General features: G+C 38.9%; 1 protein-coding gene across 5 annotated transcripts in view; it reads right to left on the bottom strand.

Annotated features, from left to right (window-relative positions):
- The window catches only part of FARSB (phenylalanyl-tRNA synthetase subunit beta), a 67285-nt gene that overhangs the window by 31209 nt on the left and 19633 nt on the right, over positions 1–16443 (bottom strand). For 4 of the 5 annotated variants that reach the window (XM_067740430.1, XM_067740429.1, XM_067740431.1 and 1 more), the window contains exons 8-15: positions 16369–16439; positions 14808–14869; positions 13811–13862; positions 12190–12251; positions 11709–11916; positions 11115–11195; positions 7077–7169; positions 3321–3438 (exon numbers count right to left, since the gene is read on the bottom strand). In XM_067740430.1, the coding sequence (XP_067596531.1) occupies positions 3321–3438; positions 7077–7169; positions 11115–11195; positions 11709–11916; positions 12190–12251; positions 13811–13862; positions 14808–14869; positions 16369–16439 (747 nt within the window). Of the gene's footprint in view, positions 1–3069; positions 3213–3320; positions 3439–7076; positions 7170–11114; positions 11196–11708; positions 11917–12189; positions 12252–13810; positions 13863–14807; positions 14870–16368; positions 16440–16443 lie in introns of all 5 variants that reach the window. The other variant, XR_010944213.1, reaches the window with a different exon arrangement.

Genomic DNA, 16443 nt, shown 5'->3' with positions numbered 1-16443 from the left:
AAAAAAAAAAAAAGAAAAATAGTGCACAACAGAAGAAAAACCAATTAAGTTCAAAGTTAGGATAAAAATGAGCTCCAAGGGCTTCCCTGGTGGCGCAGTGGTTGAGAGTCCGCCTGCCGATGCAGGGGACGCGGGTTCGTGCCCCGGTCCAGGAAGATCCCACATGCCGCGGAGCAGCTAGGCCCGTGAGCCATGGCCGCTGAGCCTGCGCATCCGGAGCCTGTGCTCCGCAATGGGAGAGGCCACAACAGTGAGAGGCCCACGTACCGCAAAAAAAAAAAAAAAAAAAAAAAAAAAAGAGCTCCAAGTGCCTTAGCAAGGTGATATTAACCCTTTAATGGCCAGCAAAGGTTTTTCAATTCATTCTCAAAGAAAATTTCCAGAGACCAAGAAGCTAGGTTTTGGGCCTTAGGGATTGCTAATATGCTGACAGTCAGAGCAAACACCAAACGGTGCTTATTACGTGGCTGGAACTTTTCAAAATACGTTTAATTTTTACAAGTCTACTGAAATAAGTGCTATCATTATTCCCATTGTACAGATGAGGAAACTGAGGCACCAAGAAATTAAATTAATTGTCCAAAGTTAAGCAGCTGGTAAATGGCAGAACCATGACTCAAACGCAGGCACTCTGGCTGCAGTCTCTCATGGAACTGCGGTGCTGGGCTGCCTCTCCTGCAGAGTCCTCTCTGTACACCAGATGACAGGCAGGGAGATCACAGGTCCCTATTTATAATAATCCATCAGAAAAGCTTCTGTTATGAAATAAAATCCAGGCCAACTTAAACAGGAAACACACTCCACGTAAACTAAAGCAAACCTATGTTTTCAAGATGGTAGACTTACTGAGTGCATCTACCTCCTCTTATTCCTCAAATCTCATTGATATGACAGAAAATTTTAAAGAAAAACAATAAACCATGATGGTGTAAGACAACAGGCAAAAGTCATATCAGTTAAAAATGGATTGATGTGGAAAACAGAGCAGAATAATCACAACTAAAATCAGGTATAAAAGGTTTGCTACAGAGATAAGAACTACTATTCCTGATGAAACGAAGTGTAGCAGAAAGACAAATCTCTGAATTAAAAAGTATATGGATGGGGTTTCTGGAACTATCACCAGGGTGATTTGTTAAATGATGGCCTATAGCACTTGTATTTAAGAACAGCTCTCTTTCAACCTCCAAGCACGGGCCTTCCCAAGAAACACAGAGGAAAAGAAAACCAGCAAAGGCACCTCTACCCTGGACTGCAATACAGTAAAGTGGTGTTCCATGCCTACAGCGAAACCTTCCCTGTGGCAACTGTGGGGACCGCAGCTCGCGCCTCACCCTCACCGTCCAGGCTCTGAGCTGCCTGCTTGTGAGCATGCCCAGCCCTGCAGGGAGCCTTTGCAATTAGGGAGGAGTCCTGTTGCTGAAACAGTATTATAGAACTTTTGAGGAAATCTCGAGTAATTAACCTAATCCTATATTTAGAAATATTAAAGGATCACCAAGGATCAAAACAACATAAAACTCAAAGAACTAGGATGAAAGGTAACAAGTCAAAGTTAATAGAAAAAACTGACATTGGAATTACAACAAATTCTCAGTTATCTATACCAATGGATGATTTGAGGTATAAGAACCCTCAAAACTATTTGCAGCTGGCACTGAAAATGTCTTCTGATTTCTATTACAGCACATTTATCACCCAAGGAAAATTCTACATAGAACTTTTATTCTCTAAGGATATAAGCACTGAGACCAAAATTCTGGCCCTAGCTCTAAGTCCCTTATTTTATGCAGCCTTGCGCCAATTACCACTTTTCTCTCTTAATTTTCCAGTATATTAAATGGGGACAATATTTTGTCCCATTAGCCTCAAAGAGATGTTTTAACAATCAAAAAAGAAAAAGTACCTTAAAAAATTTGGGTGGGGGGGCCTTCCCTGGGGTGCAGTGGTTGGGAGTCTGCCTGCCAATGCATGGGACACAGGTTCGTGCCCCGGTCCGGGAAGATCCCACATGCTGTGGAGCGGCTAGGCCCGTGAGCCGTGGCCGCTGAGCCTGCGTGTCCGAAGCCTGTGCTCCGCAAAGCAAAAAGCACCATACAAATGCAAGGTGACACTGTTAACTGAAGAAAGGCTGCATACTGGGAGCACATGGAATCCAGCCTAGGCTGGAAGGTTTGCAATGGACAGTCCACAGGGTACCTTTATAGAATCTATTTCCTAAGACAGGCCGATTTACAGTCAATAGTTCTTGGCTACCTTCTAGTAGTTAGAATGACGCCATGTTGTCCTCTTCAGGAGAAACTGAGGAAAAGGCCCCCTCTTTTGTCAACTGATTCAAAAGAACACATTCTGAATTCTGCAGAGTCTGGGGTAAGACTGAATAAATACTGATAGGACTTCAACTGTTAAATCCAGGGAATCAAAGGAATACTGCCAGTAATTTAGTCATTTGAGGGCACTGCTCACCAAGAGATACCACATATGCAGCTCGAACAGTCAGTCGGACTTATATAAGTTGAAGACATGGAGAAGTTTGAACGAGACAGGCTTTCTTGGCAATCAGGTTTAAGGACTTACTAAATACATAATATATTTATTAAATAACAGCTACATTCCAAATATTAGACAAAGCAACTTGCTGTACTAACAAGTCCAGACCATCCTCAAAAGAAGCAAAAACTGGTAAAACACATTTACAATCACCGGTACAACAGTAATATGAACAATCATTGTTAAACTAGAATAGTAAGATATCAAGTACGTCAAAATGATATGCATATAAATCACATGACATAAGAAAAACAGAAATACTCCATAGTGCTTTGCAAGTTGAGGTTTTAATAGGGTTCTTCATAAACATTATTAAATTCTCTATTAAAATTTGCTTTCCATTAAAAGTAAGAGATATTGCAATCAAATATCTGGCCCTTGCTTGGATTGATTCACATAAATCAGTCATGAAAATTAAACTTATGAGATAATTGGGAAAATTCAAACACTAGCTGGATATTTGATGATAAGATATAATAATGGCATTGGATTATTAAAAACAATAGTGGTAGCCCTTACCTTTCATAAATACAAACTAAAGTGTTTGTTGATAAAATGATGTGATGTCTAAGATTTATACTAAAGGAATACGAGGAAGTGGGTTGGAGTATAGATGAAAGAAGTCTGGCCATGTGTGAACTGATAACTCTTGAAGGTGGGTGCTGGAATCACAGGAGTAATTACATTATTTCCTCTATTTTTATATACAGTTGAAGTTTTCATAATAAAAAATGCTTTAAGTATACAAATCAAAGGTGACTCATTCTTACCTCTGCTAGAATCTTTTATTACAATGTCAGAGATTTCAAACAGTTTCAGAGGAAGGGGCATCTTCCGATTCGCAGCTATGGTCTTTAGGAGGCCAGGAAGAAGGGTAGTGCGTGCCACCTACAGGAGAAGACATGAAATTGCACTGACCAAATAGGAACCACACATACTTGGTTATTAATCCATGGTCTCACAGGAAGACACTTTTGGAAAATGCAATGCCTAAATATCCAAGTCATTTTTAATTTTTAATTCCAGTACTTCATATCCTGCTTCATTTCACAAAGTAATTGAAGTAAATTACAAGAAATACAAATATTTAAACAGTATTAACATGAATTAACCAAATTTTAAAAAACCAGGACCAGGGAAAAAATGTAAATGCAATTAAAATACCAGGACAATGAGAAAAACAGAACACAAATATGTAGGCACTAAAAACCCACACAGCTGCTATGGGCAGGCTGTGACTACAGTTTTCAGCCTAGTAGCCAAAACAAATAGGAAAATGTATAGTTATTTCATTCTTAATATTCATAAGAAATACAAATACACATTCCAATTCTTAAAAAAAAAGGGCAAAACTTCCCCTGCTTTTGTCTGTGAAATAAATTTCTCATTCTAAGCTGTATGAGATACGTTAGCTTCCAACACATCATGTTACCAGAAGGGTTTATGAGCGACGGTATTACAGCTGCAGTCAGACTCCAACACCATTATCTTTTGCCCAGACTCTGCATGAGCTTCCTAGGATGATTTCTCTGCTTCTACTTTGCCACCTTATGATCTATTATTCTCCCCACAGAGTGACCCTTTAACACCTAAATCAGATCACAGAACTCTCCTGCTCAAAAACGTCCAATGGACTTCCATCAGATTTTGAATAAAACCCCATGCCCTACATGGGGCTTTATGTGAATCTGGCCCTAGCCCCCTCTCCAAGCCCGACGCCTGCTGCTCCCCCTGGTATACTGCGCGTGCTCCAGCCACATGCTGCCATCAGGATCCCATCCCAGGCCTCCACACGTGCTCTTTCCTCTGCCTCATACATTCTTCCTCTAGATTCCTATGTAGCTATCTTACTTCCTTCAGGTCTCTGCTCAAAGGTCTACATGGTCCTACATGGGCCTGCCCTGCCCATCCTGGCTAAAACAACAGCCCCTCTTAGATCCTGCACATGTAACATTAAGCCCTTAAAAGGACTTGCTAGATTGTGTTGAGGAAAGAAGAGAACACAGGGACCTCCCTGGTGGCGCAGTGGATAAGACTCCATGCTCCCAATGCAGGGGGACTGGGTTCAATCCCTGGTCAGGGAACTAGACCCCACATGCATGCCACAACTAAGAGTTCGCATGCCACAACTAAGGAGCCCATATGCTGCAACTAAGGAGCCCACCTGCCGCAACTGAGACCCAGAGCAACCAAATAAATAAATATTAAGAAAAAAAAAAGAAGAGAACACCTTTCCTACTATATTTACTCTACCAGAAAGCTGCTATTAGCCTTCAACTCAGTGCTTTCTGAAATATGGCTCACTTTCCCAACCAGAGAGAAAGTGCCCAAACCATTCACAGAACAAAACTACAATGTTTAAGGAAAGCTTAACTTATTCGAATAAAAACAAGCCACTTTTGTAGATGACTTTTGCAGGGTTTTTTTTCACTTTGTTTTAGAGATAAGATTTATTTATTTAAAAACTCACAGCAACACAAAAAATTAAACCTGAATCAGATCAAGCTCCTAGATCTAACTCCAATTTACTGAAAATATAGGGGACCACAGGAATATAGTCAGCAAAATCCTAAATGTGAGAACTCTACAGGATAAGTGACCCAGTTTCTTCCACAAAGTGAAAGGGGGAGGGGGAGAGAGGGAAAGAGATGAATGGTTGGAGGAGCAACCTGTGAATTAAAAGAGACTTAAGCACATCAATCAGCTTTAATGTATGAACCTCATTTGAACCCCAAATCAAATAAACTATTTAAAAAAAGACACCTGAGAAAATTTGAACAATAATTGGATATTTGAGGATATTAAGGAATACTATTGCTAATTTAGGGGGATATGGTAATTTTCTGTAATTGTGTTTACAATAATTATAGTAAAATTTTACATACTTCAGTAAATAACATTTCTCTTATTTCATCCATTCTCTAGTATAACTACTACCAGAAAATAGCCCAAAGTTAAGAATTATGCAAAAGAAAGAATAAGCTTAGACAATAAATTGAGATACAAGACCATGAACAACTTACACTTATTTTAACCATAAATAAATATAAACCTGTTAGCCACATTGGTAACGGTAGGACGTATCTGTTCATAAAGAAGGAGTAAAATAGAGAATCTGTCAAATCTAAAAGACAGACTCTCATCTCTTATGTATTTAATGCAGAAATACTGACTCTTACGTGTGCTGAGCTACAGCTATTTAGAGTGACATTTAATGTGTTACTGATTTGTTTTCCTTCCACTTATATAAAATAGATACGATGTAAACCCTAAAGAACATAACATTACCACATTGTAAGAAAACTATCAAGCTTGAGAAATAAAACTGGGAGAAAAAGAAACACTTGGAAAAAACTCAAATAAAAATCCATTAAGATTTACTGAAAAATTTCTCTATCCAAATGAATTTGAACATCTCTTATTAAAGAGAACACCTCAGACGTCTTAGAAAAGCTAGTGGGCATCAGAAATCCAAATATAAAAATTATCACAATCCTTCTAAACTAGTGTAAAGATTCTTCAAAGTTCTGACACTGAATATGGAGAATTTAGGTATTTGATGCATATTATTAGCAATTAGTTCTTTAGTTTAGCTGTAATCTGTCACATTAGTATGTAGCTCTATACATTAAATCTAACTTTAAAAAATCTAAATCTTAACATTTTTAGAACTTTTAGAATTTTTAGAACTAATCCAGACACTACTTTTACAAAAGTGAAAACCAAGATCCAAAGAAACTATCTCAAATCAGAGTTCATGTATTATTTTATAATTAACTTTCTGAAAAGCATTTCCTTCCAATTCTAAGATTCCCCTTGATTCTAGAAGGCATGATCTTCTCTAAAGCCTGTTTAAAAAAACACTGAAATGCATATACAAGGAAAACAGAATGAGCTTACTAGTATGAAAGAGATAAGACGATTCAAAGTCATTAATAAGCAAAGATATTATAACTTTGAAATGCTCTCTTTTTATAGTTAAGGTCCGAATCTATCATGTAAATCACTGAACGTTTACTATCAAGGGAGTATCATTCTCATTTAAATATTCCTAACCTCCACATGAGACTGCCAATAAACTAGACAATGACAATGAAAGGCACAGTCAGCACAGTCCGCAACTGGCGTAACGATTTATTTCAAAGTAAAAGACTTAATGGAGGTACTGGGAACAGGTGTAGTTTCATGTATTACAAATGGATAGAAAAGAGATGAAACCTGAAAATAGTATTAAAAAAAAAATCAATTGTGAAATGGAAAGTTCAAACAAGAAAGGCTGGGCTAGGTATAGGTAGCACAAAGCAAGTAAGAACCACCTATAAGGTTAATCAAGAAAAGATTATAAAATATTTAAAGAATTTTTGTCAGCAATGTATGTAAGAACCAAATATAAATCTATCCAAGAAGAAATTCTAAAGAAGCTCTATGATTTTGCCATTTGAGATAAAATAACTGAAGAGACTTTTCATAACTCATGGACTGTCTCTCAGTTTTTACCCGAATTCTTAACTACTTAAAACTCTTACCTGAAATTCAGCTGTTTTAGGATTACTTATGAGGACTGCCTTTGTTGCAGAGATATCCAAACCCAGTTTATCAGCAATATCTTCTTGGGAGCACTAAGAAATATATAAAAATAGGTCAATATGGAAAAGCAATGACTAAATCCAATATAAAAAGTATTTAATGCTGTAACAACTTTTGATGGCCTCATGGCAATGTAGATTATATAAAGTAAGCTAAGAATAAGCTGAGAATAAACATGTATCAATTAAATTCAGGTCCACAGCAGATGCAATTTAACAGTCATAATTCTCTTACAATGAGTTCTAACCATGATGCAGAGCTAAAGTACATTTTTCACATGGAGCTGGTGGTGTAACCTGTACTTGGGCCCCCCTAAGCTAGCCTCCCACTGACCTTACCAGTCGAGTCTGCTACAATTCCCTGCTCATTCCCTGAACTGTACACTTTTCCTTACCTTTACCTGAAATGCCCTCCCTGCCCGACTTGCTGCCTCTCCACCCCCTGAAAGATTCTACTTAAAAGACATCTCTTCCACCACTTCCATAAAAATAACCCTAATGACTCTAGTCAGAAATTCTCTCTCCCTCCTTGGTGCTCATATGACTTTGTGTTTTGACTACTATTGTAACCTCTGCAAAATGTGTACTGACTTGCGATAGAATGGTGGGACTAAGAGCAGAATTCCCATGGCCTCAACTATGTCACTTAACTTCCGCGCAGATGTGCTTGATAAAGCTCTGGGTAATGAGCAAGCTCCTAGGCACTCACCCACCAAAAAAAGAGAGATGCCTGTCACCCTCAAAACCAGGATGGTAGGCAGAATTCTGAAAATAAAACTCCATGACTGTGAGATAAACAAATACAATACCTGGCACAAACTAAGTGATCAAAAAATATTAATGATGATAACTAATGTCATTATTAAGAATAAACAATTATCACATATATTAATGTTAACATTTGAAAGAGTTTAAAACTTAACATGAAAACTGATGTACCATCAGTTACTCTTTTCTATTTTCCAACATTAGGTTGGAAAATAGAAAACTGTCCTCAGGACTAGTGGTCTGTATTTCACTTAGAAAAAAAGAGTGGGTTTGGATGCCAATGTCAGTTCTAATGACTTCTGCCTTGCTCTTTCAGGAAGGATTCTGAAGACACATCCAGGCACAGGAGAAAAGAGCTCCCTGCACCGCCATAGCTGCAGCAGTGGAGAATGGCAGCAGGCATGCTGGGATAACCATTTTTTCCTCCATAACATGGAGGAGTTTTAATAACAAGATTTAGACATAACGTGACCAGTTAGGAAATGCAATTTACATGATGCGATCTATTCTCAAACAGAACTAATACTGCCTGTATCAAAGAAAAAGGGCCCACAGACACATGGCTACACAGCTAGGTATCTGAGTGACCTTGCACTTTATCATGATAATGGACCATAAGGGATAGAGGTAAGAAGCAATTTAAATCAGGTATCCTGAAGCAGCAGTAGCTGGTATACAGGATGGAATGTTTATAAGAATATTTATGTGTTTATTTTAAATAAACACATTTACTTGTTAGAAAAAATAGAATAAGTAAACGAAGCCCGTAATTTTTACAAACATTATTCTTAAATAAGGCTGAAGTAGGTTTTTAGTTTTAAAAGTGAGCTAATTTAAATGAAAATATTACAACTGGTATGCAGATATAGCAAAAATCATGATGATGATATGTGAATTACTTACACCTGGGAAGTCAAGGGCTGGGTTTTAGGAAGAGAAGGGCCGCTACTCTTGTGCAAAACTAGATATAAGGCCCAGTGATGTTTAGGTTTGCTTAGAAAGTATGTAACTTTATAAACACCTTTCATGTTGAAATTCCTATAGCAAAACTGTTACTACAAATCTGAAACTCTCTAGCACCTAATTCTGACCCCCGCCCTGTCCCGCCCCACTGTGATAAAGTGTTGAAGTGACCTTGGACAACTGAACAGACTGTTTCTGGCACTCGTGGTGGGACAGTTCAGTCACAGGCCTGGGGTACAGACAGACCTGTGCTGGAATCCCTGGTCCACAGCCAACTGGCTGCACGAAGTGGGACAAGTTACCTCAATTAACTGCTGTGTAAGACAGAAACACCTACTTCACAGGGCTGCACTGAGAGATGGAATCATGTACATAAAGCCCTTTGTGGAAGACAAACTCTCTCTGCAGAGTAGCTACTTGTCAGGAGGCAGAGAACGTGCTCCCCCTTAGATGCATGGGGCTACACAGTTACAAAATCAATTCCTTTGCCACTTAATTATAAAAAATAGAATACATTTCTAAAAGAACAGAATACATTTCCTTGTGCTATTTTTTGTACATCAGTTCACATGGAATCACTGCTGCTCCTGACTGCATATGCATATGTGGGCCATATATGAATGACATGGTCCTCAAACCTAGCATTCAGTCTGACATAACAGAAAAGCACTCCTCAAGGAGTCAAAAGGCCAGATTCTGGTCATGGTTCTCCTGCTGTCTGTGTAAACTTTGCTGGGTACTTATCCTCTCTCGGCCTCCGGCTTCCTCACTGGTACAGTGCCTGGCATATAACAGATGTTCCATAAATGTTGTTGAATGAAAGATTTCTAAACCAGAAAAAGGAAGGTGTTGGGACTTCCCTGGTGGTGCAGTGGTTAAGAATCCGCCTGCCAATGCAGGGTACACGGGTTCGAGCCCTGGTCCAGGAAGATCCCACATGCTGCGGAGCAACTAAGCCCGTGCACCACAACTACCGAGCCTGCACTCTAGAGCCTAAGAGCCACACTACTGAGCCCGTGTGCCACAACTACTGAAGCCTGCACGCCTAGAGCCCGTGCTCCGCAACAAGAGAAGCCACCGCAATGAGAAGCCCACGCACTGCAACGAAGAGTAGCCCCCGCTCGCCACAACTAGAGAGCCCACTTGCAGAAAAGAAGACCCAACACAGCCAAAAATAAATAAAATAAATTAATTAAAAAAAAAGATTAGGGCTTCCCTGGTGGCACAGTGGTTGGGAGTCCGCCTGCCGATGCTGGGGACACGGGTTCGTGCCCCGGTCCGGGAAGATCCCACATGCCGCGGAGCGGCTGGGCCCGTGAGCCATGGCCGCTGAGCCTGCACGTCCGGAGCCTGTGCTCCGCAACGGGTGAGGCCACAACAGTGAGACGCCTGCGTACCGCAAAAAAAAAAAAAAAAGATTAAAGAAAAAAAAGCAAAAGGAAGGTGTTGAACTAGATCTGGAAGGTCCCTTCCAGTGAGAACATCCTATGAATTACAAAGGCTCAATAAAGTGACGTGAGAGAGGCTACATCTCCTCACCAGCCCTCTGTGTACTGGTCGTGATTCCCACCACTGCCTTCTGTAAACACCTTAAAAGACTGAGACGTTTAGAGCTAGAATTGCGTTGGGGGGAGCTTTCCTGGTTGTTTTGGTTTTTGCCTTACATCGTTAAGGTGAAACGGACTTGAATAGTCAAGAAGTACACTGTGGGCACCATAGCACAGCTCAGCAAGAGAGAGAAAGAAACTACAAATTGCAGACACATTTCGATATCTTCAAATGCTCGATCTGCTGGGGGAGGGAGATTTCTGTCTGATTTTGTAATAAAACTCATTTCCTGACTTAGGCCTTTCATGTCAGCTTTTCAACTCAAAGCAAATGTCTGTGAACATGTTCAAAGACAAAGAAACAGGCTTAACGTGGAGCAGTCCACAAGCCCTTAACCAGGGCGGCATCTAGTGGGTACAGCCACAACCAAATTAAGACTAAAAATTCTAACTTAATAAATTTGGTTACGAACTTCATCGTGAACCCTCAACAATTACATGAAACTCTAAAATTTAGTCCTTCGTGCTTTTCTGTGACTAAAAAAAAGAAATCTTCATTTCTTTACCAGAAATTACACAATCTCAGGTAACAAAGTGTTCTTTATAACTTTTTATAAATTCATATAAGGAATCACAGAACAAGTATTTCGGAGATTCAAAGAAAACAATGAGCAGGGCACCAAAAGCATGTACAACATACCAGAGCAAAGGTAAGTGCCTCAGTGAATCCAGCAGCTGCCATGTCGTGTCTCAGGAGTTCTGTGAGTTTATTTAGAGGAAACTGGGGGGAAGAAATTATTTCACCTCAATAAAATTTCCCACTTTTTTTTTATTAAAAAAAAAGAGAGACTTATAGAAAACTTGTCACTTAAAGGAAACCACCCTTCCATCCTAATATGCTGCTCGTCCCACCATTTCCCCACCACACCGACCCCTCCCCATCACCACTACCCCAACACTCCTACCCAGACGTACAAACCCCCCGCTTCTACCCCTCCCACACGCCACGTCTGCCTTCAGGCCCAGGATCCGAAAATGAATCTCCTACTTAGAGATGCAAGAAGGGCTCCAAACTCGAAACCTGTCTTTCTTCAAAGAACTAGTCATCACAGGTTTTCAACGTACTCTAATCAATCGGACATCTGTTTTGCATCCTCTCCACAGCAAATGCCTCTCAGAGCAGAGCATGGCCAGTACCGCTTAATTCCTATGTTCTGTTTTTCTCGAAGCCTTCCTGGCATTCAATAATCAGTTTCTAACAATAAGGAGTGTTTATTTAAGGGTGCAATCTTACTTGATTAGCTATGGTGTATGTTTTCGGGAGAGTCATCTGAATGTTGTTATATCCATAAGCAATAGCTGCATCTTCTATGATATCACAGGCGTGGATAATGTCAGCTCTGGTTGGAGGGATTTCAATTTCAATCTGATTCCCATCGCCTATGACTTCTGACTTTAAACACATCCTGGTCAGAAGCTTGGCAAGATTTTCTGGAGTTTCTCTGAAATAGGAACGTACAAACCATAAACTTCACTGGATTATTTAAAACATGTTTATATTTTGTTTTAAAATATGCTACTACCTGAAACCTATCTTTGTGAATTCCAATGGACACCAGACATCCTAACTGATGTTCTATTGTCACTTATTACTCTGAAGGGATATCAAAATTCTCTCCAAGCATTTTTTCAGGGAAAATTAAGCAGTCATATGTGTACTTCATTCTTGAATTCTCTTCAACAGTAAATAAATAAATGAAGTTTTCAGAGCATACCTGATCCCAACTTTTTTGTTAATTAGATCAGCTCTCACCATCTCCTTTCGATAAGCCAGTTCCTTAGAGAGAAAAAGAGTTTGAGAAGCTGAAATCAGTCCTGCCAGATACAGCATTAGCCTCTTTCTAATTCAATTCATTACTGTTGTGGTTTCATTACCCTCCCAAGAAGTTGTCATTAGAGCCAGATATCAAAAATAAACTCAGTGCGCTTCAGGACATTACTTGCTACATTATATTCATACATGAACATTCTACTTGCTAGACAACTGGAACTCTTGGAAATATTATAAAATGCCAAACATTTTTCTCTTTTACTTGATCAATCACCATTCTCTTCAGCAAAACACTAGTGCATTACATCATTTCTAAAATGCTTACAAATCCTGCTGAAGATTTTCAATTTCACCTCATGCAAGTAGGTGTTTATGACCAAGAAAGAATAATTCATGTGCCATATTGGACTATCCATCATACTAAATCTAAGAGTGTTATGAAGTCATTCCTTTCCTATCATTTTTTTCAGGTGGGGAAAAGCAACTACGACCCAGTCCTAGCTATCAACCTGCTCCAGGACAGCCAGGCTGGGAGCATCTCATGAATTAGTACTCACTCTCCTTCAAACAGTACGTAACTCTACCATGTGAGATAGGAACAAACACACATAAAATCCAGGCTTTTCAGCAACGTTGGAAACATACCTATGAGTATTTCTTATCACAAAATTACTCTCAAAATTGTAACCGCCACTCGCAAAAAGCCCATAAATTTAAAAACCTGTTTGGACTCAGGTAAGGACAATGGGCTTGCTATTCAAAATGCAATTTTCAGAGCAGAAGCATCATTATCACCTGAGTGCAGACACCACCATGTAAAGAAGCCCAAGCTAGCCTGCTGGATGAGAGGCACTTGACCTGTTCACCTCATTGCCAAGACGCAGACATGTCAGTGAGGCCATCCCAGGTCATCCAGCTGCTAGCCTACCAACCAGCTGGAGCCTAGCAGAGATTAGCCCAGCCAGTCCTGACCAGAACTAGCCAGCTGACCCCCAGAATCATGATATAAACAAACGATCGTTGTTTGAAGTTAGTAAACCTTGGGGTGGTTTGTCACATAACAAAAGCTAACTGATAACAGCAACTACAATCAATTAAAAAAAAAAAACTGCTATTGGGACTTCCCTGGTGGCCCAGTGGTTTGGAGGGCTGACTAACCTTAAAAGGGGTGAGACGATAAATTACCTAGGTACCTAGTTAATAAGGGAATAAACCACAGGCATTATGGCCATATAATGCTGTGGTATAATGTAGTGGGTTGGGAGTGAAATGTGGTATAATACAGTGTGTTGGGACTGTTTGGGCTTAAATCCTAGCTCCACCACTGAATAGTAATAGGCAAGCTATTTAACATCTCAAGGTCAAGGGCCTAATAATAGCACCCAGCCTCACAGGGTTAATGTGAGGATTAAATCCATGTAATACACACAGTATAGTGCCTGGCATGTAGGTGGGTGGATGCACAGATAGACAGAAAGACCAAAAGCACTCTACAGCTATTATTATTAATGTTACTGCTGTTGTCAAAGTCATCATCATCACCAAGTCACTTCTTCTATACTCACTGGAAAGGTATGTAATTTTCCATTAGGAAAAACTACCTCAGCTGCTTCAACCCTGAAAACAAAAATAAAGCCAGAAATAAAATTAAATATAAATAAAACTAAAACTTAAGGGGAAAAAAGGGCCATAAATTCTAAAAATGTGTGTGGTTAACAAAACTGTCACTTGATCTACAACTGCAGCCTCAACACATTCAATCTATTCACATTCCAACACTGCTGTCTGGATTAATCCTCCCATACACAACATTACTATTCCATTTCCTGTAGCTCCCATGTCTCTTCAGGCAGCACCCACTTGATAAGTTTATCTCCCAGTCCTACAAAGCATGCATCCTTGATGAACACCTTGCCAATACTGACACACACATTCCAGGCTTTACCAGGGTCATGCTGTTACACAATGAAAGCTGACTGACACAACCACTAAAATGCAAATCAATTAAAAAAAATAACCAACACTGCCCATACAATTTCAGTCATGCTTTCTACAGTTATACATTTATTTTGAATTATAATACTCTAGAATAAACTATGATGCTAGTACACAGTAAGGGCCATATAGGTTTGATAAGCAATTTTTTAAATAAAAAATTAGCTTTGGAACAAATACAGTAGTCTTATTAGTATACACAGGATACATGCTTCGCTCTTATATATGATTCTCTATCTTTGTTTAGCTGTTCCTTCTGCTGTTTCTCCATGTTCAGTCTCAAATCCTTAAATACAGCTTAAATTTCATTGCCTCCATGAAGTCTACCCAGATTGCCCCAGCTAGCAGTAACCTGCCCTTACAAACGGCCAGAACATCACTGAAACTTTTTAAGGTACTTATCACTTTTTACTTTATACATTATTTGTTCATGTCTTAGCTCCCCAAAGAGATTATATATTCTAGTTACAGGAACCACATATTTCATCTTTATATTTAGCACAAGGCCTTAGTGCTCTGACTTCAGAACAACAGGCCATCATTGATAAAGATGCCGAACGAACTTACGTAAATTGATTCTCACAATATTCACTGAACGTGGTAACAATGATATCAAGAACTATTTTTGCCTGCAAAGGAAGAAAACAAATATTATGGTAACCCATAAATATACTTTCTTCCATCAGCTGGAAATGAATTAATATTTAATATAATTTAGTCTCCAAACATCTAAAACTGTATCTGTATATATAAATTTTAAAGAAAGAAGTGGAGTAAAAACTCTTGAGCTTGAGAGGCCCTGACCTTATCTTCAGGTGTTCTGCATTTATGCGGTTCTCTGACAGTTACAATCCATGACTGAGACAAATCATCTATTTCCCCACCCCCTCCCTTGGGTTGAGCAAATTTCAAGAAAGACAGATGGCTAACTATGGCAGTAAACCTTATCAGTCTCATAAGTTTCTGCAGCCAGATGCCAGACTCCTGGCCCAAGCACTTACTAGCAGTCTGATTTTGCGCATGTCACTTAATTACTGTCTTTGTACCTTTGTTTGTTAGGTAGAGGTAATAAAAGTTCCTACCTCATTTGGTTAATACAAGGATTAAGAGTATGAGTGTGTGTGTGTATAAAACACATAGAGCGATGCCTGGTACACAGTGAAGGCCATATAGATTTGTCAATTAAATCTTTTTCTAATGTTTAATTAAAAGAAAAAAATACAGTAACCTTATTGGGATATATGCTTTGCTTTTACATATACTTCACTCATATACAAGCTTCAGAAAAGATATCCAAGGTCTGCTAATGTGCAAATTTAAAAAAAGTTTTTAACAGGAAAAGCTATATTACCCTGACAATATTTCTGAAGGCACATATGGTATATAAAAGTTATAAATGAAATATCTTACAAGGATCTCCAATCCTGTAAGATGTATGTGAATGCCATTTATCTGCCCTACTTCTATACTCCAGCCTTCTGCCATTCAAGTTTACCTTTCTTAATTTGCTTAATTGCCACCTCACTCTATGGCTTACTTAACCTTTGTAAAGAAAAAGTATGCCATAAAAAAAAGCTTTCATAACAATCCAATCTAATATATAGTGACGAAAAGTGACTGAAAGATTAGTATTCTACATATTCTAGACATCTTTGTGTGTATAAACCCTTTATCAATTTGCTAAATAAAACTTGATAGCCAGTTGGTTTTAACTTTTTTTTTTTTACCAAGTACACGAAGGTATGAAATTAGTTAGCATTCAAACTAAGCCAACTAAGATGAACACTTTATACAGATGGCATTACAATGTAGATCCCGTTCTCTGTTTTACAGTAATGTATTTGGCTAATTCTCTCACAAGATGACAAGTTCCTTGAAGTCAAGAACATGTAACTCATTATTAAATTCATGGCATTGGAAAGATAGTAGGTGCTCACTAAACATTTGTCAACTGAATGAAAGCACCTTAACCAAAGTACAGAATAGCTACATCTTTCCAATTTTCTAAGTGGCTAAAGTATGTCCCCACCTACAAAATAAACATATTTTAAAGTTTAGCCACTTGGTCTTGGCCCAGAAGTAAAAATCTACCCTGACAGTACAAAAACAGAAAAAAAGTTTTATTTACCTTAGTAAAGTCTGTCCCTGTGCATTCAATAAATATATTTCTAGTATTTACTGTTATTTTGGAATGATGTCCTGC

The sequence above is a fragment of the Pseudorca crassidens genome, chromosome 6 (assembly GCF_039906515.1).
Source record: "Pseudorca crassidens isolate mPseCra1 chromosome 6, mPseCra1.hap1, whole genome shotgun sequence".
NCBI lineage: Eukaryota > Metazoa > Chordata > Mammalia > Artiodactyla > Delphinidae > Pseudorca > Pseudorca crassidens.
Note: the sequence above shows the minus strand (reverse complement) of the source record. Positions and strands in the feature narration are given on the sequence as shown.